Source organism: Gobio gobio (genome assembly GCF_949357685.1).
Source record: "Gobio gobio genome assembly, chromosome: 13".
In the NCBI taxonomy this organism is placed as follows: Eukaryota; Metazoa; Chordata; class Actinopteri; order Cypriniformes; family Gobionidae; genus Gobio; species Gobio gobio.
In genome coordinates, this window is record NC_137106.1 from 12116192 (window position 1) to 12139659 (window position 23468).

At 36.8% G+C, this 23468-nt stretch overlaps 1 protein-coding gene across 2 annotated transcripts; it reads left to right on the forward strand.

The window, feature by feature from the left end:
• Positions 1 to 559: 559 nt before the first annotated feature.
• On the forward strand, positions 560 to 22712 carry LOC307136087 (calpain-1 catalytic subunit). Of its 2 annotated transcripts, none has more exons than XM_079832844.1 (23): positions 560 to 628; positions 4182 to 4455; positions 4652 to 4724; positions 6860 to 6978; positions 7079 to 7212; positions 7387 to 7561; positions 8291 to 8362; positions 9077 to 9162; positions 10774 to 10845; positions 10953 to 11113; positions 11192 to 11356; positions 12086 to 12291; positions 12465 to 12516; positions 12957 to 13013; positions 13170 to 13226; positions 13429 to 13486; positions 13582 to 13643; positions 15006 to 15074; positions 15177 to 15255; positions 15565 to 15681; positions 18034 to 18086; positions 18219 to 19641; positions 21393 to 22712. In XM_079832844.1, exons 2-12 carry the CDS (start codon positions 4207 to 4209, stop codon positions 12094 to 12096), a joined length of 1317 nt encoding a protein of 438 aa, XP_079688970.1. In that variant the 5' UTR covers positions 560 to 628; positions 4182 to 4206; the 3' UTR covers positions 12097 to 12291; positions 12465 to 12516; positions 12957 to 13013; positions 13170 to 13226; positions 13429 to 13486; positions 13582 to 13643; positions 15006 to 15074; positions 15177 to 15255; positions 15565 to 15681; positions 18034 to 18086; positions 18219 to 19641; positions 21393 to 22712. The 2 variants fall into 2 exon arrangements, with proteins under 2 accessions (XP_079688970.1, XP_079688971.1); XM_079832845.1 differs by having other exon boundaries at positions 571 to 1092.
• Positions 22713 to 23468: the final 756 nt, after the last annotated feature.

The window sequence follows — 23468 nt, forward strand, 5'->3', positions numbered from 1 at the left end:
TTCCTAAGCAGACCTACCTGTCACGAGTGTTCATCTGTCAAGAAATGTCACATATACTATTACTAACTATGGTCATAATTTATATATTTTATACTCATCATAATAAATATATCATATATTATTTCAAATGAATATAAATTGTAACTCATGACCATTATAAAGATGAAGCCTGTGGTAGAATTCCACATTCAAAGCAAGTCCAGGCAGGATCAACTGGTTTCTGCTTCACTGAATGCATTTTTGGAGGCCTAACATAAACCCATACCGCAAAAGAAAACATGTTATAAACTGTAATAGAGTGTATATTACAGCATGTATTTCATAATATTATGCACAGAAATAAACAATGCACATCTGACCATTTTTTCTGTCCTCCAAGAAAATAATAATAATAACAATAATAACTTGCTTATGGGAAATATGTAGACCAACGTTTTGTCTTTTGGCAAATGTGGATGACAAAGGTTCAGATGAGCTTCTGTCAATCACTTCTTTGTTATAAACATAAGAGGGGGCGGGGCTTCTAAAAGTGTTTTAAAGCTTGAGGTTGGGCAAGAGTGTATAAAAGCCAGTCACAGACGGAGAAGATTACCAGGCACTTGGGTGAAAACTCATTGCATCTCTGAAGGTACGTATACATCTTATTCATGTCAGTAATGCTATAAGTTGATCTTAAAAACACTTTATGGATCGTACTAATACTTGTATGAATTTAATTACCGGTACTTTGTCTTTAGTCTGTAATATATGCAAAATTAAATATTTACGTCTGTAGATGTTGTTAAGGGTTTATAATGTGTTATGTCTGTATTCCTGCAGCATAAACAGTTGAGCATTGTACCAGGTTTGATAGAATGTATACTTTAAATGAAATTTTGTCACTGGGAATAAGACAGAGGATTCAGATGCGAGTGAAACAATAATCTTTATTGAGAGTCACAGGTGAGAGTAGTGGAACAGGGTCAGATGAAGAGATGGTGCCTGGAACGGTCAACACTTAATTGGGAGGGCAGGGACTCAATGGACAACCCCGTGGAGAAGATAGAAGCGATCAGAGCAGAGGGGTCAGAAGTGTTCACATTCATTACTCAGGTAGAAGTATAGATACTAGACTTCTGTAGAAGTTGAAGTATCAACTCAAGCTTTTTACTCAAGTAAAAGTGTAAAAGTACTGGTTTCAAAACTACTTAAAGTAAAAAAGTAAAAGTAATGTAAGGGGGAAAAAAAATGGCATTATGGAGAAAACTTAGGCCACGCCACAGGAGCCCTATGGTGCACTACCCCGCCTCCTCAAAAAAAAACATTTTTCTAAAGGCATAATTATGATAATGTTATATTAAAATGTTAATGTTGAAAAATTTGGGATGCACTAGGCTACCAGTTTCAGCCGCATATATGCCCATTGAAAATGAACGCATTTTAGTACAATGCAAATACATTAAAGAACCATATGTAGCCTACTTATGTAGGCTACTGAGCATTACGTGATTTGTGTCATGTGTAGGTGCGATGGATCGCGTACAAACTAATAGCGTGTCAGCAGGAGCGGTTCTAAGATTTCACCCTTAGGGGGGCTTAGCCCTCACTGCTGATAACACTACTGAGAGTTATGGCTTGCAGAATGTCGATAGTACAAATGTGCTCATAGCTGAATTACATTAGTTTAAACAAACCTAAAACTACACATTTTACAGTCTTTGTTTTATTGCTTATGAAGCGTTACTTTTAATATTTTCACTAAACAATGCCATTATTTTATCATTAATTAATTAATTAATAAAACATTTTTTTCCATTAATAATTTTTCCTGTAGTACCAAAATTGGTTTTGAGAAGCATGACATTTCATTAGCATTGGTATTACGTATTGAATTGTAGTATTGTGAGAACACAGTATATTAAAGATGTCCTGAACTGGCTGTTGTCTGAGGTCGTTCATGTGTTTTTTACATTCAAAACATCATAATGAATAAGTAATAGGCTATTTTCTGCCTTGGTTTTGAGGCTCTCTGAAAAACGCTCAGTGATTTTCTGGAGTAGGCTACAGCTGAATTGTGGGCACAGAAACACTAGAAAATGTTCAGTCTATTCTTTACTATTTCTTACCTGGCTCTATAACTGTCTCCTGTGACCCCTTCAGTCTCTGTAACTTTTTCTCCACCCATTTGCTTTCCCTGTCTTTCAAAAAAAAAAAATTTAAAGCGTCGTATATCCATCTATAAAAAAGCAATTATGCCTTTAAAATGCATAAATGGAAACATAATCTTGTTAGTCACCATCCCAGGTAAAAAAAAAAAAGTACACTTCCATAAGTCCTCTTTTTCCGTAAACTAATTTTATACTTAATATACTAAAAATTCTTCTTTAGTACCTTTTAAGATAATCTTTTAATAACATCTAAGTGTACTCAACTGTGCTATTTTGAGACACCATGAATATGAACTAAAATGTGCTTTTAACATACAATGTATTAAGAAAAAAAATGTTACCACTTGTAGTACACTTGAACCTGTGTATGAAAATAAAGTGTTTACAAGATGGGTTCAAGTGTACAGTTGAGTACACTTAGATGTTCTTAAAGGAGAAGTTCACTTTCAAATTACACCCAGCCCATGACTTACCCTCAAGCCATCCTAAATTAAGGAATTCACCTTGGATGGCTTGAGGGTAAGTCATGGGCTGTGTGTAATTTGAAAGTGAACTTCTCCTTTAAGCTTATCTTAAGGCGTACTAAAGAAGAAGTTTTGCATATAATATAGCTTAAAAAAAAGAACAGAGCACTTTGAGTACATTATTGAAGTGTTGAAGCTAGGCTATACACTTTATTGAACATGCGCTATATTGCATATTAAGCATTTAAAATGTTTTTTTTTATGGGAGAAAAATGTTGTGATGAACAATGTTGTGTTCATAACCTGATTTAATCTGCTTGCCTATACAAAGTAGCCTATGCGTTATTAATACCTTTTTAACGTTAGCCTACTGTTAAGCGTTTTCCTAGTCTTTATAATGAGGACACATAAACTGCGTCTTATAGGCAGTCTGTTTTGGCAGAATACTGCCATCTAGTGGTAGCACGTTTTCTTAGACAGCTGTGTGTGGATCGTGTAAGGCCAAACCGGCGAAATGAAAGTCTCAAAATCCAAATGAATCAAATATATAGTCAGAGAAAAAGCTTCGGCCTTCTAACGATTCTTAAAAATGACTCAGAGTCGACTCTTACTTTTGAAAGAAAATAACTATATATATGGTGCACTGTCATATTTAAAACTTTGCAGGATGTTTTTGTTCACTTAGATCTATGTTACACACTACATGAAAGGTAAATTTCAAAATTCCATGATAGGTGCTCTTTAATACCATTTATAACCGCTATGAAGAGCTGTGCACGCTCAGAGACTACCACTGATTTGTCGATTTCCGTGCGTCATTCATTAAAAATGAACTGGAGACTTGTGCTTTCCGCATCCTGTATGTTAAAGTGGTACAGTTGCCGGGCCAATTTATCAGCGGCCCACCGGGAATTCTTCCGAATCTTCCGATGGCTACTCCAGGCCTGTACATATAGTCTATTATATAATATAGAACAGAATTTGCATTTGCACTAGTGGTGCTGATTTGTTTTTAACGTTGCAGAATTTAAAACAATTCTGAAAACATGCTTCTGTATGCTTTTATTTTAGTGCAACACACACACACACACACACACACACACACACACACACACACACACACACACACACACACACACACACACACACACACACACACACACAGACACACACTCTCACACAGAGAGAGAGAGAGAGAGAGAGAGAGAGAGAGAGAGAGAGAGAACGAGAAGAAGTCAAGTGGATTCATGAACCGTACGTGACAAATGTAAGCCTTTTGGATAAAAGCCGCAAATGGCTTACAACACAGAAAAATCATAGGTTTGATAGAACAAGTGAACAAACTCTTGGTACGAATACCAACAAGAACAGTCATCTTAGAACAGCAAGATGAACACATTGATCTGTCAGGGTAAACATTGACCTGCCTCTTAAAATAAAGATTGTGGCTGGTATTTCTGGTGGCACAGGTGGTCAATGGGAACTGCTGGATATGAATGTGATAGAGGTAACTTTTATTAAAGCAATGTAATATCTTTGTATTTTTATTGTAATTTCCTCTTTTTAATAGTAAAGAAATCCAGAAAGATTTCAAAATGCCTCCTCCAGCGGTTCTACATGGCATGTGCCTAAAGGTCATGGATGACCGCAACATGAAGGGCGGCATGGGCTCTGCAACGAATCCTTTGAAGTTCATGGATCAGGACTACAAGTTTTTACAAGACTACTGTCTTAAGACAAGACAGAGATTTGTTGACGAGTTTTTCCCGCCAGACCCTCGTTCCATTGGCGAAGGGCTGCTGGAGCCAGAAGTAATGGCCCGAGTGGAGTGGATAAGACCAACTGTATGTAATCTACATCATCTTTAACGTCTTCTGATAATATTACACACCTAATTAACTTTTGTTGAAAGCTAAAAGATGTGACTGTGAAAATCTAAATGCTTGAAAGTATTAAAATCACTATCAAACACATCCCTTTCACAGAATGCATCAGTTGATCAAATGCCAAATACTGAAGGTATTGCTTATTTTCTTTCAGAAATTGTATCCAGAGTCAGCTGAATTTATTGTAGAGTCAGTGTCTAGGTTTGACTACGCCCAAGGGAATATAGGTACAGTATGCGTATCCACAATATTGTTGTTGTAGACACTTAAAGCTTGGGTAGGCCATTTTGGAGTTGCTAGCAATAGCAAACTAGCTTTGAAAGCATAAGATCCCATCTCCCTTAGAGCGTCTCCAAAGCCACGCCTCCGCCAAAACACTGCAAAGCGTCACGAGACGTGTTAAATTACCTCTCAAAGCACATAACACTACAATAATATAGAACTTAAACAACTCTTAGAGCTCTAGTTGTACCACCTGACTGCTGCAGATTCATTTCGGTGTTGATAGCGTCGCCATAGAAATACAAAAATCTGAGTCTGAGGACGTGAACAGCTCTGAGTAACGTCACAGGTTGCCATCTCTTAACTACAGAATTACGCAGCATAAGCTGGTTGTTTCGGTTCAGGAGGGACTGTAAAAGGCAGCTGCTGTTTGTTTGCGGCACACTGTGACTGTCTGTCTTCAACTCTGCATAACCTAAGCGCATAACCTAAGCGCATAACATAAGTGCGCAGATGACGTGTGATGTGTATGCAGAGGTATGGAAATACATACATTGACAGGCAGGTAGAACATCATATCATTGCATTCAATACAATGAACAGACATGCATTTCTTTGGCCCTGAGACTTCCACAGAAGAGATATGTACATATTTAAATTATTATATTTATATTATCTATTGCTATCAAGATGAGAAGAGAGTTTCAACCATAGGCCGTAAAAAAATATGGACGACGCAAAGTAACCGAAGCCTCCGGAGGTCCGAATATGGCGCTGACATCTTGCGCAGATTTGGGACAGAGTCTGCGCAGTAGAGAGCATGAAGTAGAGCCGCGATATCAAAAGCCCGCCCACACTCTCGCAGATGCAGAACAATTCATTATGTTGGTGTGAAATAAACAGTTATGGATAAAGCTAAAGCTCCAATCTCCTCCCAAAAACCCCCCGAAAAAAGTCCATTAGTGCCTTCATTTCACTCAGAGAAGCTGTCAATCTCAGCTGTCAATCATGACGTCACACCCCCCGTTTTTATAGCATCAAATAACTAACTAAAACTAAACTTATTTAAAAAAAACCAAACACTTGAAATTAAAATAAAAAATAAAAATAAAAATGCATAAAATGACAGAAACCAACTTTGGAAAAAAATTATATGAAGTGTAATTTGATTGTTTAGTTCATCTCGTGTCCATTAGGGGGGCGGGGGTTATGAGCTATACTGGGACCAACCACATGGGGGCGATCGAGGTGCGCAGGCTTCAGTTATTTACAGGAGTGCTGCAGGCTTGGCTTCAACCAGTATAACAAAGAGTGCCTACCTAAGCGTTAAAAGTGCTCTCAGTATTTTTCCATAGAGTGGTGCAGGTATGACATCACTTTGTAGGCCAAAACGCAGAAACAAGTTAGAATTTTAGAACTTCCGGTTCCATCGTCCTGAAGTCAATGGCTTCATCCAAAAACCTAGGCAGCTGACTTGTTGCCTCTCTGCTTTATCAGACAATGACTTGTAAGGCAGAGTTTGTGCATGAAGGCACCTCACGAAACTGATTTTGGACAGACTTCTAAGGCAGTGTAACTGTTTAATGATCTACAGCTAAATAGAGAGCGCTTTGGTGAGAACTAAACAAATATTTAATTACTACAGTAGTAATTTCTCGCTAGAAATGACATCAGAAGTAGAAAATGTTGGTTAAAAAAACGTACATTTACACACAAACTGACCAGCAAACGCAACTTTCGGACTCCATCTTTTATTTCCAGCTCAACTGTCACAGAATGGAAAGCATGTGGGATATCAAAGGTAGCGAAGGATACAAATATGCTGCCTTCAAAAATCAATCAGATGAAGGTGTCTCTGGAGACAGGAAATTAAGCTAACATTAGATTGGCAGGAAGGCACAGACGTAATATAATATAATATACAAAACTAACACATCTGTAAAGACACATATTATATTTGAAAAGATGCATGGCAACAAAATCATTGTCTGTGTCATTGGTGGCTATATTTGGGCTTCAATTTCTGCTGAAAACAAAGTAAATTATATCACTTGCAAAACTAGAAAATAAATCAGAAATGAGTTGTGGAATATGATAAATATCAAATTTACTGTGACAATTTTTGTTTTGTTTTTCTCAGGGAACTGCTGGTTTCTGGCCTCTGTTGGGGCTCTAACATTTCAGAGCAAATTACTCCAGAAGGTTGTCCCAGACGGACAATCATTCAGCCAAAATTATACTGGCTTATTTCACTTCCGGGTAAATTCCTCTTATTTCATGCCATACTTTTGATCATATTATCCGGAATCGAAACCCCAAGCAATAGTTATTCCTCTGTTCTGCTCATTTAAACTTTCAGTTCTGGCGATTTGGAAAATGGTATGACGTTGTGATTGATGACAAACTGCCAACAATCAACCGCCAGCTGATTTTTGTGAAATCAAAAACATATAACGAGTTCTGGCCAGCCTTGCTGGAGAAAGCATATGCCAAGTAAGTGCCTTAACATCTTTTAAAGTCTAATAATTTCAAGTATGTAAGCAGTAGTGCTGTTGTATTCAATATAAGCACGGCTGTAATCCGACCTGTGATTTGTGTGCAGGAATAGCTCTCAAATTTATGGGTTACATTGCGGCATACAATTTAGAGTTTGAATGTCTGTTACAGGGTGTGCGGCTCCTACGCTGACATGCACACTGGCCGGGTGTCTGAGGGCCTCATGGACTTCACCGGTGGGGTTCATATGCACTACACTCTGAAAACGGCTCCGAGTGATTTGTGGGAGATAATGTACCGTGCTTTCCAGTCAGAGGTCCTTATGGGCTGTGAAACTCCACCAGGGGTAAGCAAAAAAAAACAAAACAAGACTATTGTAGAGATACTGTGGTCATGCCAAAAACATAAATTGCAGAATTTTTTTTTAAGGGATTGTGGTTTTTCAGATTTTAGTTACACTTAATATGCTCTCCTTGGGCCATTTCACCCAAAATTAATTTTCCTTACATTTTTTAAAATTGAATGATCATTGGAGTGGACCGAGACCATGGGACTTGTGTCACACTTGAACTTGGAATACACACAAAAATCCGGCTGGTTCCGAGGAATTTATGTGGTTGTAATAAAAATAGTAACAAATCTTTCCCTCTCGGGTCAATTTGACCGCCATAGGAATGAATGGGGGAAAATTTTGATTTTTTTAGTAATAAAAAAAATATAAAAAATCTGGCAAAATCCAGAACAAACACACACACAAATGAAGGCATGAGACTATAGAACATCCAATGTGTGTGTGTGTGTGTGTGTGTGTGTGTGTGTGTGTGTGTGGGGGGGGGGGGTCATATAATGGGGACACTTTTTTTTTCAAATAAAAACCAAACAGTCACAATGCAGACTGCACACATGAAGTGGTTAAATTTGAACACATTTACCATGCAGAAACTTTTTATTTTTGTTGCTATTTACTGAGTATGACACAAAGATAGCTATGAGGCAGTAGGGATATTTTTTATGTGTTGGATTCCCCAAAAAAACCACGCCATCTGTCTCTAAAATATTTTTTGCGTTTCTACAGAATCAGATTGAGCAACGATTACCAAATGGCATAGTTCTGGGCCACGCTTACACTGTGACAAAGGTTTATCAGGTAAGACTGCACAAAATCAAGTCTCAGCATGCATCAGATTTATATTAAGTCGCAAGGTAAATATTTTAGGGACAAAGGATAATGGAAGCCACACACCCATGCTTTACATGTTTATACATGATTTGACCTTTTTTCATAAATCTTGGTGTTTGTTCTGCTCTGTGCTCGAAGTGGGGAGAAAGTGCCAGTGGGGGAAGGTCCCGGGAGATGGGTTCATCTCGGTTAAAATCACATTCCAGGGGCGCGGTGGTCAGAGGTTAAAATGTAGGAGCCCACTTCGAGCACTGGTTCTGTTAAGACAGTGAGAAATGGAAAAATCACTTTGAATGGTCTGTACTAAAAATCAAATCATGGGTGTTCAAACTTTTTGATGCCAAGCACCCCAAAATCCATTAGCAAGGGACCCCCTTCTTAAATATAATGGCAGCTATATAATTTCATGTATGATGATACATTTATTTTTTTAGGAAACCTTAACCACGGGTTGCTTCAGGCACATTTTTTTTTTCCTTTTTGAATTTTACAAGCTTGTACCTGTTAGAAAGCATGTGGGAAATTGAGGGAAAAAGTAAAAAACGTCCTATTGAACGTGACAAATATTTAAAAATAAACATACTTCATAATTCTGGTAAATTACAAAATAAAGCTACTGGTAATATTAGAAAGATTTGCCACATTTTTATACTACTAAATGTTTAAAATCATGCTCCACAGGTCATGAGTGGTAAATATCCAGTTCAGCTGGTGAGATTGTTCAACCCTTGGGGAGACAGTGAGTGGAATGGAGACTGGAGTGACAAGTGAGAACCGATTTTATTTAACCACACATTTTAAACATATTCCCCCGATTTCGCAGACAAGGCTTAAGCTATAGTCCCAGACTAAATGCATGTTTGAGCCGTTTTAACTGAAAGCAACTTGCACTGACACATCTTAAAATATCTTAAAAATGGTTTTGTCTCAAGACGCACACCAGTAATATTTTTATAGACATGTTTATAAAAGCTACTTAAATGCCCTGATTGAACTAAGGCCTAATCCTGGCTTAATCTAAACCCTGTCTGTGAAACCAGGCCTTTTAGTTTAGTCCTATATGCAACAAATGTTATTCTTTGGGATATACAAAACACAAAAAAGCACAAAAAAACAACACCAACAAAATTTTTTTTGAAACACAACACAACAACAACAATGATCTCATTCAAAGCAACAAACAAACCACTACGAGATAATTCATACACACGAATAGCAAAACATTAATAAACAACCAATAAATGACAACAAACAAATGTTTGTAACAGTGCAGTGTAGTTGAATCTAAAGAGAGATGCGTGACACAAAATGAGGAAACTGAGGCTGGGTCCGAAATCGCCCTATACCCTTAAATAGTGCATCATTTGAGGGGACATCCATTAGTAGTGGTGTCCGAAACCGTAGTGGACAAAATTGAGTGCACACATTCAATCCCACAATGCACTGCAATAACAAGTATACAACCAATGTACGTTCAACAGCTGGAGAATACCATAATGCACTGTAAGAGTCCCACATTGAATTAATTCCCGCGTCTCGCCAGAAGATGGCGCCCGCAGCTGAATCATCCATCCATCCATTTTCCAAACCACTGGTCCAATGTTATATACATTGATAAATTCCTTTTTAATTTTTTAATAAATTGTTCAATTAAGGTTTACACATGCTAGTTTCCATGACAGAGTTCAAGATAAATCTTTTCTGGAGCTGCCAGTTTGCTAAGTTTCAAATGATTATTAAACAGCAAGCAGAAACTATGCAAAAGTTGCAGCCTTTCCGGCGCACTCAGCATCCGAATTTGCTTGCCAAAACAGCCCTGACTCGTCGAGGCATGGACTCCACTAGATCCCTGAAGGTGTGCTGTGGTACCTGCCACCAAGATGTTAGCAGCAGATCCTTTAAGTCCTGTAAGTTGTGAGATGGGGCCTCCATGGATCGGACTTGTTTGTTCAGCACATCCCACAGATGCTCGATTGGATTGAGATCTGGGGAAATTGGAGGCCAAGTCAACACCTCAAACTCGTTGTGCTCCTCAAACCATTCCTAAACCATTTTTGCTTTGTGTCAGGCGCATTATCTGCTGAAAGAGCCACAGCCACCAGGAAATACCGTTTCCATGAAATGGTGTACTCTTTCGGCGATGGACAGGGGTCAGCATGGTGTGCTTACATAAGAACAGACAGTAGAAAAATGTTACCAAATACTTGAGCAATAGGTAGGGAATCGTGAATTATATCACACAATAGTAGCAGTTTAACATAATAACAGAACAACTGGCAGTAAAAACTAATTTTTGAAAAATGTTTGTGAAATTTCATGATTATTGCACAGTCAAAATGATCCTTTATTCTGATGTTTGTTTTACATAATTCTTTCAGATCACCCTTGTGGAACACCGTGAGTGAGGAGGACCGCAAACAACATCTTCTGGACGAAAATGGAGAGTTCTGGTGAGTTTGAACCATGTTCATGTTCAAAAACAATCACAATGTGTACTAAAACCCGAATTACATTTTGTCTAGGATGTACTTAGGAAGAGTTTTTTTCTTCTTCTCAGGATGCCAATGAAAGATTTCCTTAGAACATTTGACAACATGGATATCTGCTGTTCCTGTCCTGATTTTATGGAAGGGAAGTCTGCATGTCACTGGGTTTCCAAGTACCACCATGGCAGCTGGGTTACTGGGAGTACAGCTGGAGGCTGCATGAATCACTTAGGTGCTTTTTATTAATGCCAGTTATAAAGCTAGTCATCAATGCAAATCTGCTTCTAACACCCATGTCTTGTAATTGTAGACACGTACTGTTCCAACCCCCAGTTTTGGCTGAAGATTAATGAGTTGGATAAGGCCTGTGAGCAGGGCCAGAACAATGTTCTGGTGTCCCTCATACAGAAACCTGACAAGAGAAACAGACGCCTTGCTGCACACCATGGCATCGGCTTCTGTGTGTTTGTGGTCAGTATTAACAAAAAAAAGCAATAAATATGGTTGTACAATGATGCCTTTGTGATTAGAATGTAACCTTTGTTTTTATTTTGAACTTTCACAGGTTCCACCCGAGGCAAGTAAAAATACTCACAGTTTCTGTTGTTGGTTTAAAAAGTTTTTCAGGTTGTATTAATACATATGGCATACGTTTTTGTACCTTTCTGACACTATAAAGGAACACGCCACTTTTTTTGAAAATAGACTAATTTAAATTTTCCAACTCCCCTAGAGTTAAACAGTTGAGTTTTACCGTTTTCGAATCCATTCAGCCGATCTCGGGGTCTGGCAGTAGCACTTTTAGCATAGCTTAGCATAGATCATTGAATCTGATTAGACCGTTAGCAGGCTAGGAACTAATCTCTCATTCCTGCGTAATAATAAAAGAACTTTGCTGCCGTACCATGGGTGCAGCGACGCAATGATATTACACAGCGCCTGAAAATAGGCTAACTTCAGTCAACATAACCAACGTGACAACCTGCTTGCACAGGGAGTGTGCTGTGGACTATTTTCAGGCGCTGTGTAATATCATTGCGCCGCTGCACTCATGGTATGGCAGCAAAGTTCCTTGATTTCTATTCAGGAATGAGAGAACTCAACTCTAGGGGAGTTGGAAAATGAGCCTATTTTCAAAAATAGTGGCGTGTTCCTTTAATTTGACATGTTCAGTGAAACTTGTTTTTGTTTCATTATCCTTTAGATGAGATCTGAGGGAAAGTTTGGATCAAGCTTTTTCTATAGCAGAAAGCCTGTGGCAATGAGCGGGGACTATCAGGATGCAAGACAGGTGATGAAACTCTTCCGACTGGAGCCAGGAGAGTATCTCATTGTCCCCTCCACTTTCTACCCTAATAAGAACGCAGAATTCATCCTGTCCATTCTGTGCAAAAATGAGATCAACATTCAGTAAGTTGCATGAAGGACGGAGCGATTGACCACTTTACAATATTCAACTTTTAAGTAATTATTTATGCTTGGAAATATGAAAAACCGACTTTAATTTATACAATGAAATGTTCACAATTGTGTGCTTTATTACACAGGCTAATTTTTTTTTTAAATATGTGTTTTTAATTCAGAAAGGACACAGAAAGGACTGAGAAAGATTTTCTTGTGGATCTTTTAGGCGAGGTAATAATACACCGAATCATTTTGTAAAATTTTTAGTATTGATTTTGTCAATAAGTGTAATTAGTCACTGAAATATTGCTTCTTTCAACATACCGCTACCTACCGTAACCTTATCTTTGTCCTGTTTTTGTTCATTCCCCTAAGATGGGAATGAAATCAATTGTACAAATAAAGTTAGGATAATTATTACAACTTCAGAATCTAATACATAAACACCCTTCTCTGCATATTGAATATTATATTATTGACTATTGTTGATTATATAAATTAATTCTAAAATATTTTGAATCAAATAAATATAATGTTAAATAAGTTAAACTTTACAAAAAAAAAATGTAAGAAGTAGATTGTTTTATCAGAGCTTTATTTTCTGCTTTAGAAATGGGAACTCTATTGTGACAGTAGTTGCCGATAACAGCCATCTCTTTTCTCATGTTTAGGACAAAGTGGACGAAGGATTGAAAACGAAAACTCTGTTGCGACAATATTCTGATCAGGTAGATTCGGGAATCCGATTTTAATGTACATCTGATATTATTTGAAAATTGTAAAAAGTAGATTGTTTTATCAGAGCTTTATTTTCTGCTTTAGAAATGGGAACTCTATTTGTGAAAGTAATTGCCGATAACAGCCATCTCTTTTCTCATGTTTAGGACAAAGTGGACGAAGGATTGAAAACGAAAACTCTGTTTCGACAATATTCTGATCAGGTAAATATGAAAGCTAATATATATATATATATATATATATATATATATATATATATATATATATATATATATATATATATATATATATATATATATATATATACATTTTTTTTTTTTTTAATAATTTTTTTTTTAATCGGATCCAAAATTAAAGTACAGCTGCTACAAGCTTCAAACTCTTGAATGTCTTTTTTGGAAACAGTACAAAGTTGTTGATGCTGAGAAACTTCAACAGCTTCTTCATGAAAATCTGCTTAGAGGTGAGTGTTTTATGTAAAATACAGCTAGAAAGTTTTACAGTTTAGAAATCTTAAATTGCCTCATAAATCTCACAAATGTGACTCGTACCTTTTAGGAAATAAAAATACTGAAGGATTTGGCCTGGATTCCTGCAGAAGTATAATTGCCATGTCAGATGTATCCTTTCTTCCCCCTTAAAAATGTATAAAAAACGATAAAAAAATAGTTTGTTGAACGATGATATACACTATATTGCCAAAAGTTTTGGGACACCTGCTTTTACATGCACATTCATTTTAATGACATCCCATTCTTAATCCGTAGGGTTTAATATGTTGGCCCACCCTTTGCAGCTTTAGCAGCTTCAACTCTTCTGGGAAGGCTTTCCACAAGGTTTAGGAGTGTGTTTATGGGAATTTTTGACCATTCTTCTAGAAGCGCATTTGTGAGGTCAGGCAATGATGTTGGACGAGATGGCCTGGCTTGCAGTCTCTGCTCTAATTCATCCCAAAAGGTGTTCTATCGGGTTGAGGTCAGGACTCTGGGCAGGCCAATCAAGTTCCTCAACATCAATGTCGCTCATCCATGTCTTTATGGACTTTGCTTTGTGCACTGGTGTGCAGTCATGTTGGAACAGGAAGGGGCCATCCCCAAACTGTTCCCACAAAGTTGGGAGCATGAAATTGTCCAAAATGTCTTGGTATGCTGAAGCATTCAGAGTTCCTTTTACTGGAACTAAGGGGACAAGCCCATCCCCTGAAAAACAACTCCACACCATAATCCCCCCTCCACCAAACTTTACACTTGGCAAAATGCAGTCAGGCAAGTACCGTTCTTATGGCAACCGGCAAACCCAGATGCGTCAAGCGTGATTCGTCACTCCAGAGAACATGTCTCCACTGCTCTAGAGTCCAGTGGCGGTGCTTTACACCACTGCATCCGACACTTTGCATTGCAGTTGGTGATGTAAGGCTTGGATGAGCTGCTCGGCCATGGAAACCCATTTCATGATGCTCTCTACGCACTGTTCTTGAGCTAATCTGAAGGCCACACAAAGTTTGGAGGTCTGTGGCTATTGACTCTGCAGAAAGTTGGCGAGTTCTGCGCACTGCACGCCTCAGCATGCGCTGACCCCGCCCTGTGATTATACATGGCCTACCACTTCATGGCTGAGTTGCTGTTGTTCCCAATCCACTTTGTTACAATACTACAAACAGACCGTGGAATATTTAGCAATGAGGACATTTCTTATTGCACAGACGGCAACCTATCACGGTACCAAGCTTGAATTCACTGAGCTCCTGAGAGCAACCCGTTCTTTCACAAATGTTTGTAGAAGTGTCTGCATGCCTAGTGCTTGATTTTATACACCTGCGACCGTGGAAGTGATTGGAACACTTGAATTAAATGATTTGGAGGGATGTCCCAATACTTTTGGTAAGTGTATGAACCCCATGGTTCAGCTTGTATTTCCAGTCGTAATGTGAAGAAACATGTTTTTGCTGTAGAAATATTCCCTAACTGTAACAATAAAAATAGCTCTCTGTCACTGGAACACTTCGTGGATCAGAATTTCTTCGTCTGTGGACCCGCATTATGACGTACAAGGTGAGTGGAATTGAGTTTAGAATTTAGCTATGTATTATTATTGTATTAAGACAAGAAACATAGATGTTTTGAGTTTTAATAAGACACTTACATTTTTTACAGGATATCTTCTACAGCATGGATTCTTCCAAAGATGGCGTTCTGTCTTTGAGCGAACTGCAAAATGCATTAGAGAAGACAGGTTGAGGCTTATACAGTTTATACTTTGCTGCAGTAAAACATTGTTGAAAATATTGTAATTTCCTTAGTAGTATAAATGTATTCAATAGTTAACTTAATTTTACAAACTAATATAGTTGCTGGTGGTATCTGTTACTCACGGCATAGCTGCCCAGTGACCTATAAAATTGAATATAGAGATATTGTGATATATATTTATCTGTGCAGGCCAGTCAAGTCCCTCCACATAGATATTGATATTGTGATAAAATATATGTTTTCATTCACACATTATAGATACTGTATTTACGTCATGGTCTTTGTACCCTAGGCATGCATCTAAATGAAGACATCCTGAATCTCATGGTTGTGCGGTATGGGGGTGCTTCGGAACAGATCTCTCTGGAGGGTTTCATATGTCTTGTCATGCGTTTGAACTGCATGGCTAGTGAGTAATACTACTAGACTGAAAAGCAATTTGATGTTCCCTGTCTCTCTCTAACTTCCTTTTACGAAAGGCTGGAGCCTATCCCAGCACAAACACTCACATGTTAAGTTGGAAAGTTGCTTGTAAAAGTAATGTATTACAATATTGCGTTACTCCCTAAAAAAAGTAACTGATTGAGTTACTTAGTTACTTTTTATGGAAAGTAATGTTACTTTTACGTTACTTTTTCTCAGCTGAACTGGGTTTACTTGTTTGTTTTTTAATAACAAAACAAGTGTGAAGTCCCTTTCACACCGGGGCCAGATTTACTAAACAGGGCAAATTAGCATGAGAGCGCATTTCTAAAAAAGTGCCGATGGAAGTGAAAAGTTCTGCTAGTGATCTACTGATGACGCGTACACAGACTACACAGACGCAGCCGGATCATTTCCATAATGACCAACACAATCTATCAGTCTATCATCTGGTTTAAGACAGGCTTTTTTAGGTGGTAAATAATGGCGCAAACGAACGCAAACCTTAGTAAATCACCTTGCGTGATTTATTTAAATGCTCTCCTCCCATAAATTTTGCGTCTGAAAGGGAAACTCCTACAAATGCATATGCAATAAGGTCAGCCGCAAAAATAACCCTGTCCACGCCTTTTCAACGCTAATTTTTCACTGCAAGTCTTTAGCAAATCCTGACAGTAGTTTTTTAACGACAACAGAGGGTTTGCGCTTGCGCAAGCTGTTAGTAAATCTGGCCCCAGAAATGAAACATTTACGGGCCATTTTAACTCTCTGGGCCCTATCATACACCCGGAACAATGCGGCACCAGGCGCGACACACCCATTTGTGCTAGTCTGAAAACGAGGTGTGTTCAGGCGCATTGTTGGCGCGTTGCTATTTTGAGGCAACTGAAAACGACTGTGCAATTGACCAACAAAAACCTGGTCTAAAGTCAATGGCACTTTTTTTTGTTATTTAAAGAGTGTGTTATTAATATGTCCCTATAGGCGGTAGCAACGTGCGTACACTCTGCTTATCACTCACACAGGGACACGGAGCAGCACACAAACATAAAATAAAAAAAAGGATTATTGCACGTTAAGCCCAAAACACACCCTTAACTCATTAAGAGACTAATAGGTACAACACTTTTAGACCATGCGCCTGTCGCGCCAACCATTTTTCCCGTCGTTAAATTAGTTTAAGACCATTAAAATCTCGCTCCAATGAACGGTAACGAGTTGCGACTGAAGGCCGTTGCACGTTCGTGTTTCAGCTGGGCAAAATGGATTTGATTATAATATTCTTTATCTGACTCCATTTATCATATTGTCAAATTTAGGATAGAATGCCAATTGGTTGTTTGGTCATTTATATTTAATAGTTAGTCACACATTTAATCATTCTGTTTTAACCTTTTGTTGCAATAATATCGTTCCGTACTGGAGATAGTTAATAATTACAGAGTAATTCAGAAAGGATGAAAATGTAAAAATTTTATTAACAGTCAGGTAAATGTATAATGCCGATTACACAATCAATTCAAAGATAATTCGTACATAACATCAAATATTCCAAAATAGCCTAAAGAGTGAAAGATTTCCTGACTTTTCTGAATATTAGGTAACACAGATCATTCGCTGTGTTACGGGCCAATCTTATTAAAGTATTGCGCCCCGAACTCACTACTACATCGCCTTAAATAACTTTTTCAAATGGAAATACATGATAACAAAGGGAATTTAAATGGAATCGAGTTCCCATTTGTCTGGATTGGAAGAAGAGACCAAATGGCTCCAAAAGCCACACCCACCGTCATGAGTAAAAATATCTCTAAGCTCTAAAAACTCTTATTAAGTTCTTGTATACTTATGTGGTTATGAGATTTTTGTACCATTCGCACTAAGACATTTCAAACGATATCAAACACATACAATACTGTATAGTGAGAATTGACATTAAATCCAATAGATTTTGGGTGAATTCCAAGTGATCTCTCAACATGAAGTGGAATAAGATGGGGGAAGTTCGGGGCAAGGTAAATACATGCAAAATAAGGCCATAAGTTGTCTGGTGGAAGACAATTACTCACTGAGAGGACTCTTTTCGCAGCCGACGTCCCACTGATTGAATCATTGTCTTCCACCAGACAACTTGACGTTATGCAAGTTTTCTCAGTCTTTCACAAGCAAAAAGGGATTCGGACATGCCCTAAAGTGCACTCGCGCCGTGTACCTTAGACCATGCGCTTAGACCGTTAAAATAGGGCCTTGAGCTAAAATAAGGCTTGAGCTAAATACCCTGCCTGATATTATGTTTTTTGATTTATTACATTATAACAGCCTTTATTCTCTTCATCAGGCATATTTCAGAGACTCTGTGAAAGTGGGAAGATATCTCTTAATGAGAGTGAGGTAATCCTGATGTAAACATTTACATTTGTTTCAAATCTCCAACCAAGTGTTTAATAAAACTCAAGCTTGATTTTCTTTTGGTTATTCAAAGTTCATACATTCACAACCTATTTCTGTGTATCTGTGTTTTAGTGGATAGGACTCACCATGTACTCATGAACGAACGTCTGCTCGCCAGGAGGTTTGCCAACAAGCAGCGTGACAAGAAAACATTAGTTCTGTGTTCAAAAACAGATCAGCGATTTAGGCAAATCAAAAAAACAAATCAGTTCATTTATTATTTTGTAATATCAAACTGATAAACAAATTGTGATGCTTATACAATTCTTCTTCATCCTTTTATCCCTCTAAGAATTAAAATACTTCTTACTTTTTTTTCCTTAAAATTATCATTTGATATACACATTTTTGATAATGAAACTGTTTGTTTTTACTGTTAGAAAAATATTGCATGTAATGTATGTATTTCTCTTCGTAAATACTTGGAAATACTGTTGTTGTAAAGAAAATCATATTCAAGCAGATGGTGTTTTAATTTTTTTTTTTTTTTTTGTCAGCCCAATTGTAAAGTTATAATATTTCTCTCATAAGAGGCCTTTGGGTCACCACGTACTGTTGGTATTTGATCCCTGGAGAGATTTATCTAATGGCAGTTTCTGGTGTCAGTTTGGGAGCATGGCTGTGTCTGATATTAGCCACACTGATAAGGACATAGATGGCACAACATCTCATCTCACCACTGTATCAACATTAAAGGGATAGTTCACTCGAAAAGGAAAATTCTGTCATCATATCCTCACCCTCATGTTGTTCAAAACCTGTATGAGTTTATTTCTTCTACTGAAAACAAAACAATGTTTGTAGCCAGACAATTCATACTGTTGCTGTTAAGACATACCTTATATGAAAATATGGGCAATTAAATATTTAGATATTCATACTCCTGTATGTTAGTCACCCTTCCTTTATATTTATTATCACCTTTCCTTTATATACCTATACATACAATTAACTGCCGTTTTGATTAAATTATGAAATGAACAAGGTATAAACGACTAATAACATTTATTCCCTTTCACACAATTTATTGTGAGAGACTTATTTTTGCACGGTTCCTTGCACAATACTGTCTTATGACCTCAAAACACATTTACCATATGCAATTGTACTGTTATTGGTATTATTGGCAATGGTGTTATTTTGATAATAAATAATTTTGACATTGCGTCATATAACCAGATATGATTTTTTTCCGATGCGAAACAAAACATGTGACACTTGGACACTATCACTTCCATATCTGTTTCCCTCCATACTATGGAAGTCAAGGGGTCCGTCAACTGTTTGGTTGCCCGTATTCTTCAAAATATCTTCTTTTGTGTTCAGCAGAAGAAAGAAATTCCTACAGGTTTGGAACAACTTGAGGGTGAGTAAATGATGATAGAATTGAAATTTTTTGGGGGTGAACTATCCCTTTAAGGTAGGGTCAAAATGCTGCAATTATACATGCTGCAATACTGTAAACGCTAACGCTCAAAATAAGGAATTGGTTTGAGTAGAGCCAGAGGTGGGTAGAGTAGCCAAAATCTGTACTCAAGTAAAAGTACAAGTACTTACTGAAATATTTACTCAAGTAAAAGTAAAAGTAACAATCGTAATATTTACTTGAGTAAGAGTAAAAAAGTATTCGATGAGAAAACTACTCAAGTAGTTAGTTACTAGTTACTTTCGATCTGATTGATAAGAAGCGAAAACCCTGAATTTCAGGCTACTTGGAGAGCTTTCACACACCTCTCTGTAACACTTTACAAGAAGGTTGTATTAGTTAACATTAGTTAATGTATTAGTTAACATGAACTAACCATGAACAACACCTCTGTTCAGCATTAGTTAATCTTTGTCAAAGTTAGTTCATAAAAATCCAGCTGTTCATGGTTTATTCATGTTAGTTCACAGTGCATTGACTAATGTTAACAAGATTTTAATAATGCATTAGTAAATGTTTAAATTAACATAAAGATAAATAAGTGCAGTTCATTATTAGTTCATGTTAACTAATGTAAGCTAATGAACCATATATATATATATATATATATATATATATATATATATATATATATATATATATATATATATATATATATATATATATATATAAATAAATAAATAAAACACACACATACATAATACATATATATACACATATATATATACACACATACACATATTATATATATATTATATATATATATATATATATATATATATATATATATATATATATATATATATATATTACACACACATATCTATATATATATATATATATATACACATATATATATGTGTGTGTGTGTGTGTGTGTGTGATTAATGGATAAACAGTGTAAATTAATGGTGTGCTGGGCTAACTAGAGCTCTTCTTAAAACATACTTTGTTCTTATATTTTTATAAGTATATAGGCTATTCTTTAGGTAGGAATAAAATACAATACCGTTTTTATCTGTGTGTATTTTCTACACTTCAGACAGGTGTCTGTCCGGATTTGTGTATAAATGCAAGACGTCACATTAGGCTATTCAATTTGTTTCGTTTTGTGAAGAAAAGGATATGTGAATGTGAACGTTTGTTCGTGGACGTGTGTTGTTTGGAGGATTCAAACGATTCATTGCTTGCACAAGAGCGCATATGAGGAAAACACTCGGACAGTGTGTGAAATAGTATTATAAGGGGAAATTTCCCATAGTTACCAAAATGACCGTTAATAGTGTTCAAATATAGGCATCATTGTGACACTTACCGCTCTTTTCAGGGTGGAATTATTGTATGCTGAGAGATGTCAGTTCGTTTTGGTGCACACAACATGCATCGCATTATGAAACTATTCTTTTTGACATCTTGGAGTGAAAACATAGACTGAACTTGAGGCCACGGGCAATCTGCCTCCCGTAGCTCACACACATCTTCCTCTGCTTCGGCTATCATCTTCCGACTAAACGCGCGCTAATTATAAGCGGGTGATGCGTAGCAACCTCTCGCGAAGCAGCCTCTCCAAAGTTTCGCGAGACTTGCGAAAGTCATATTCACTTATTTTAATATATATAATATAATTATTACCATTTGACAGTAACGGAGGAACGCCACCGAATGTAACTAAGTAAAAGTACAGTTTTTTCACAAGAAATTTACTTGAGTAAGAGTAAAAGTACCCATCTTTAAATCTACTCTAAAAGTACAAGTTACCCAAAAAATTTACTCAAGTAAATGTAACGAAGTAAATGTAATTCGTTACTACCCACCTCTGAGTAGAGCCAACTTAAATTAAACAAATTATTTCAGTCGTTATCTTTTATGAGTATTTAGAACTTTCTTTTTCTTTTGAGTTCACAAAACTGACACATTTTAAGTAATCTGAAATGTTTCATTGTTTTGAGTTTTATGAACTTGTTTCTTTTATTTTCGACAAACTTCAATTAAAGTGAAACTGGGCTGGGATTTCTATTTCCCAGCATGCTTTGCCATGACACTTAAAAGGGAGAATAAATGTTTTGCTATGCTAATTTAGAGGAGTTTCTGTTATGTGGGTTTTTTAGGGGGGTTACCATCATCTGAGGAATCCGGAGGCACTGGTTCAGTAAATGCAATGAAAAAACAAAATTCAAGACTTGTGTAAACCTGTCTCTGTCTATAGACCTTAGGGTAGACAGCATATTGAATTGTATTTTCATTTTCAAAGGTCACTGTTTTAAAGAGGTGTTTGTCTGCTTACAATTTTTAATTTTTTGAATGTTTCACTAACTGAACATTGTTAACCAACAGTATAATCCAGTGAACATGCTGTCCTTCTGTCCCTCACAGTCTTGTTTTCATTCCTGACAAAATGAAATATGGCATTGCATAAGGTCTATTACACTGAAAAAACAGGAAAACACATGTTCTCCAGTTACTTAATCATATTATTTGTAATCTAGGCAACAAATTTGTGTTTCTCTCCTAAACATGATTTCATTGCTTTCGATTAATGTAATTCTTTAAAAAATTTGCAATCTACTAGATTAAATTATTTGGGGTGAAAGTGAACCAATTAAGTACTCGAAAATGATTTTTGCTGAAACTGTAGTTACCAGCATGCTTTGCTTGGGACTTGACGACTAGAGTAAAATTGTTGAAATTAAGTGTTATTTTATGTGTTTTTGGGCAAAATGAGAAAAGGGGGAGACTTTATATTGTTTATTTATTGTTTAATGTTTAATTATGTTTGAATTATAAGAACCATTTAAATTACACTGGGTTACCATTGTTACCACTGGGTTACTTAGGCTGTGGACTGATACAGCACATGTCATTAAAGAGCATGTCACACTTAGCACTTAACATGTATATGATGTGTTATTGCTGGCAAATATAATGAAAGCAACTGAGTACAGCGTCATAGATCAGTCAAGTGACAACAAAAATATACAGAAATAAACTTGAGTGTTTTGATTAAAGAGGCAGGGTCTCAAGCCCCCGTGTGCACCACTGTTGTTAGGGAGCCATATTAAAATCATTGTGAGACTACTCAATTCGGTTTCTTAAAAATTACTTCATTCCATTATGTTGAGATTATGTGAACAAATTGTGTTTGTTTAAAGGGGCTATATGCAACTTTTTCCCCATAATAAACGTAACAATAGCCTTTTTATTTTACCATTTATGACTCAAACATCTCCTGATGAGCATACTGACACCTTGTCCGCTCACAGTGGGTGCACCTATTAAGCCTGTATCCTATTTTTCCTATTTTCTGGCGGGTCGTCTTTTCCCGCGCTGTCTGCGGATGTGACGTCACCACCGCTGCGAGAGCGAGCAGAAAATGAGAGCAGTTCTGTTTTTTGGCCACAGGTGTCAGTTGCGAGTTTAAATTTCAGAAAAACGCATATAGCCCCTTTAACTTAATCGATTCACGTGGAACCGATGTACATGATTATATCATGTAAATCCAACACACAATTTTTTTCAGTGCTTACACTAAAAGAAATGATATATGATGGTGTTCACTTTATTTAAGCAATTCATCTTGATTTAACACCATTATATTATGTTTCTGGTTCAAATGTAATTGATTCATGTTAAACTGACTTAAAACCGTTACTCTTTGACATAGCTTGATGTTTACGTTTCAATCAAGTAACCCAAAGAAATGAGACTTTCACTTCCCATCATGCTTTGCAAAGGGGCAGAATTCGGAGAGTTAATGTTTAAATAAAGTGCAATTTGATGCATTTTTAACAAGATGAGAAAATTGAGAGACTTTTAAATGCTTAATGTTTTGTTATGTTGGTATTTAAATGTTTGTGTTATGTTAGTGTTTTTGGAGGTTACCATTGTGGTGAAGTGTAG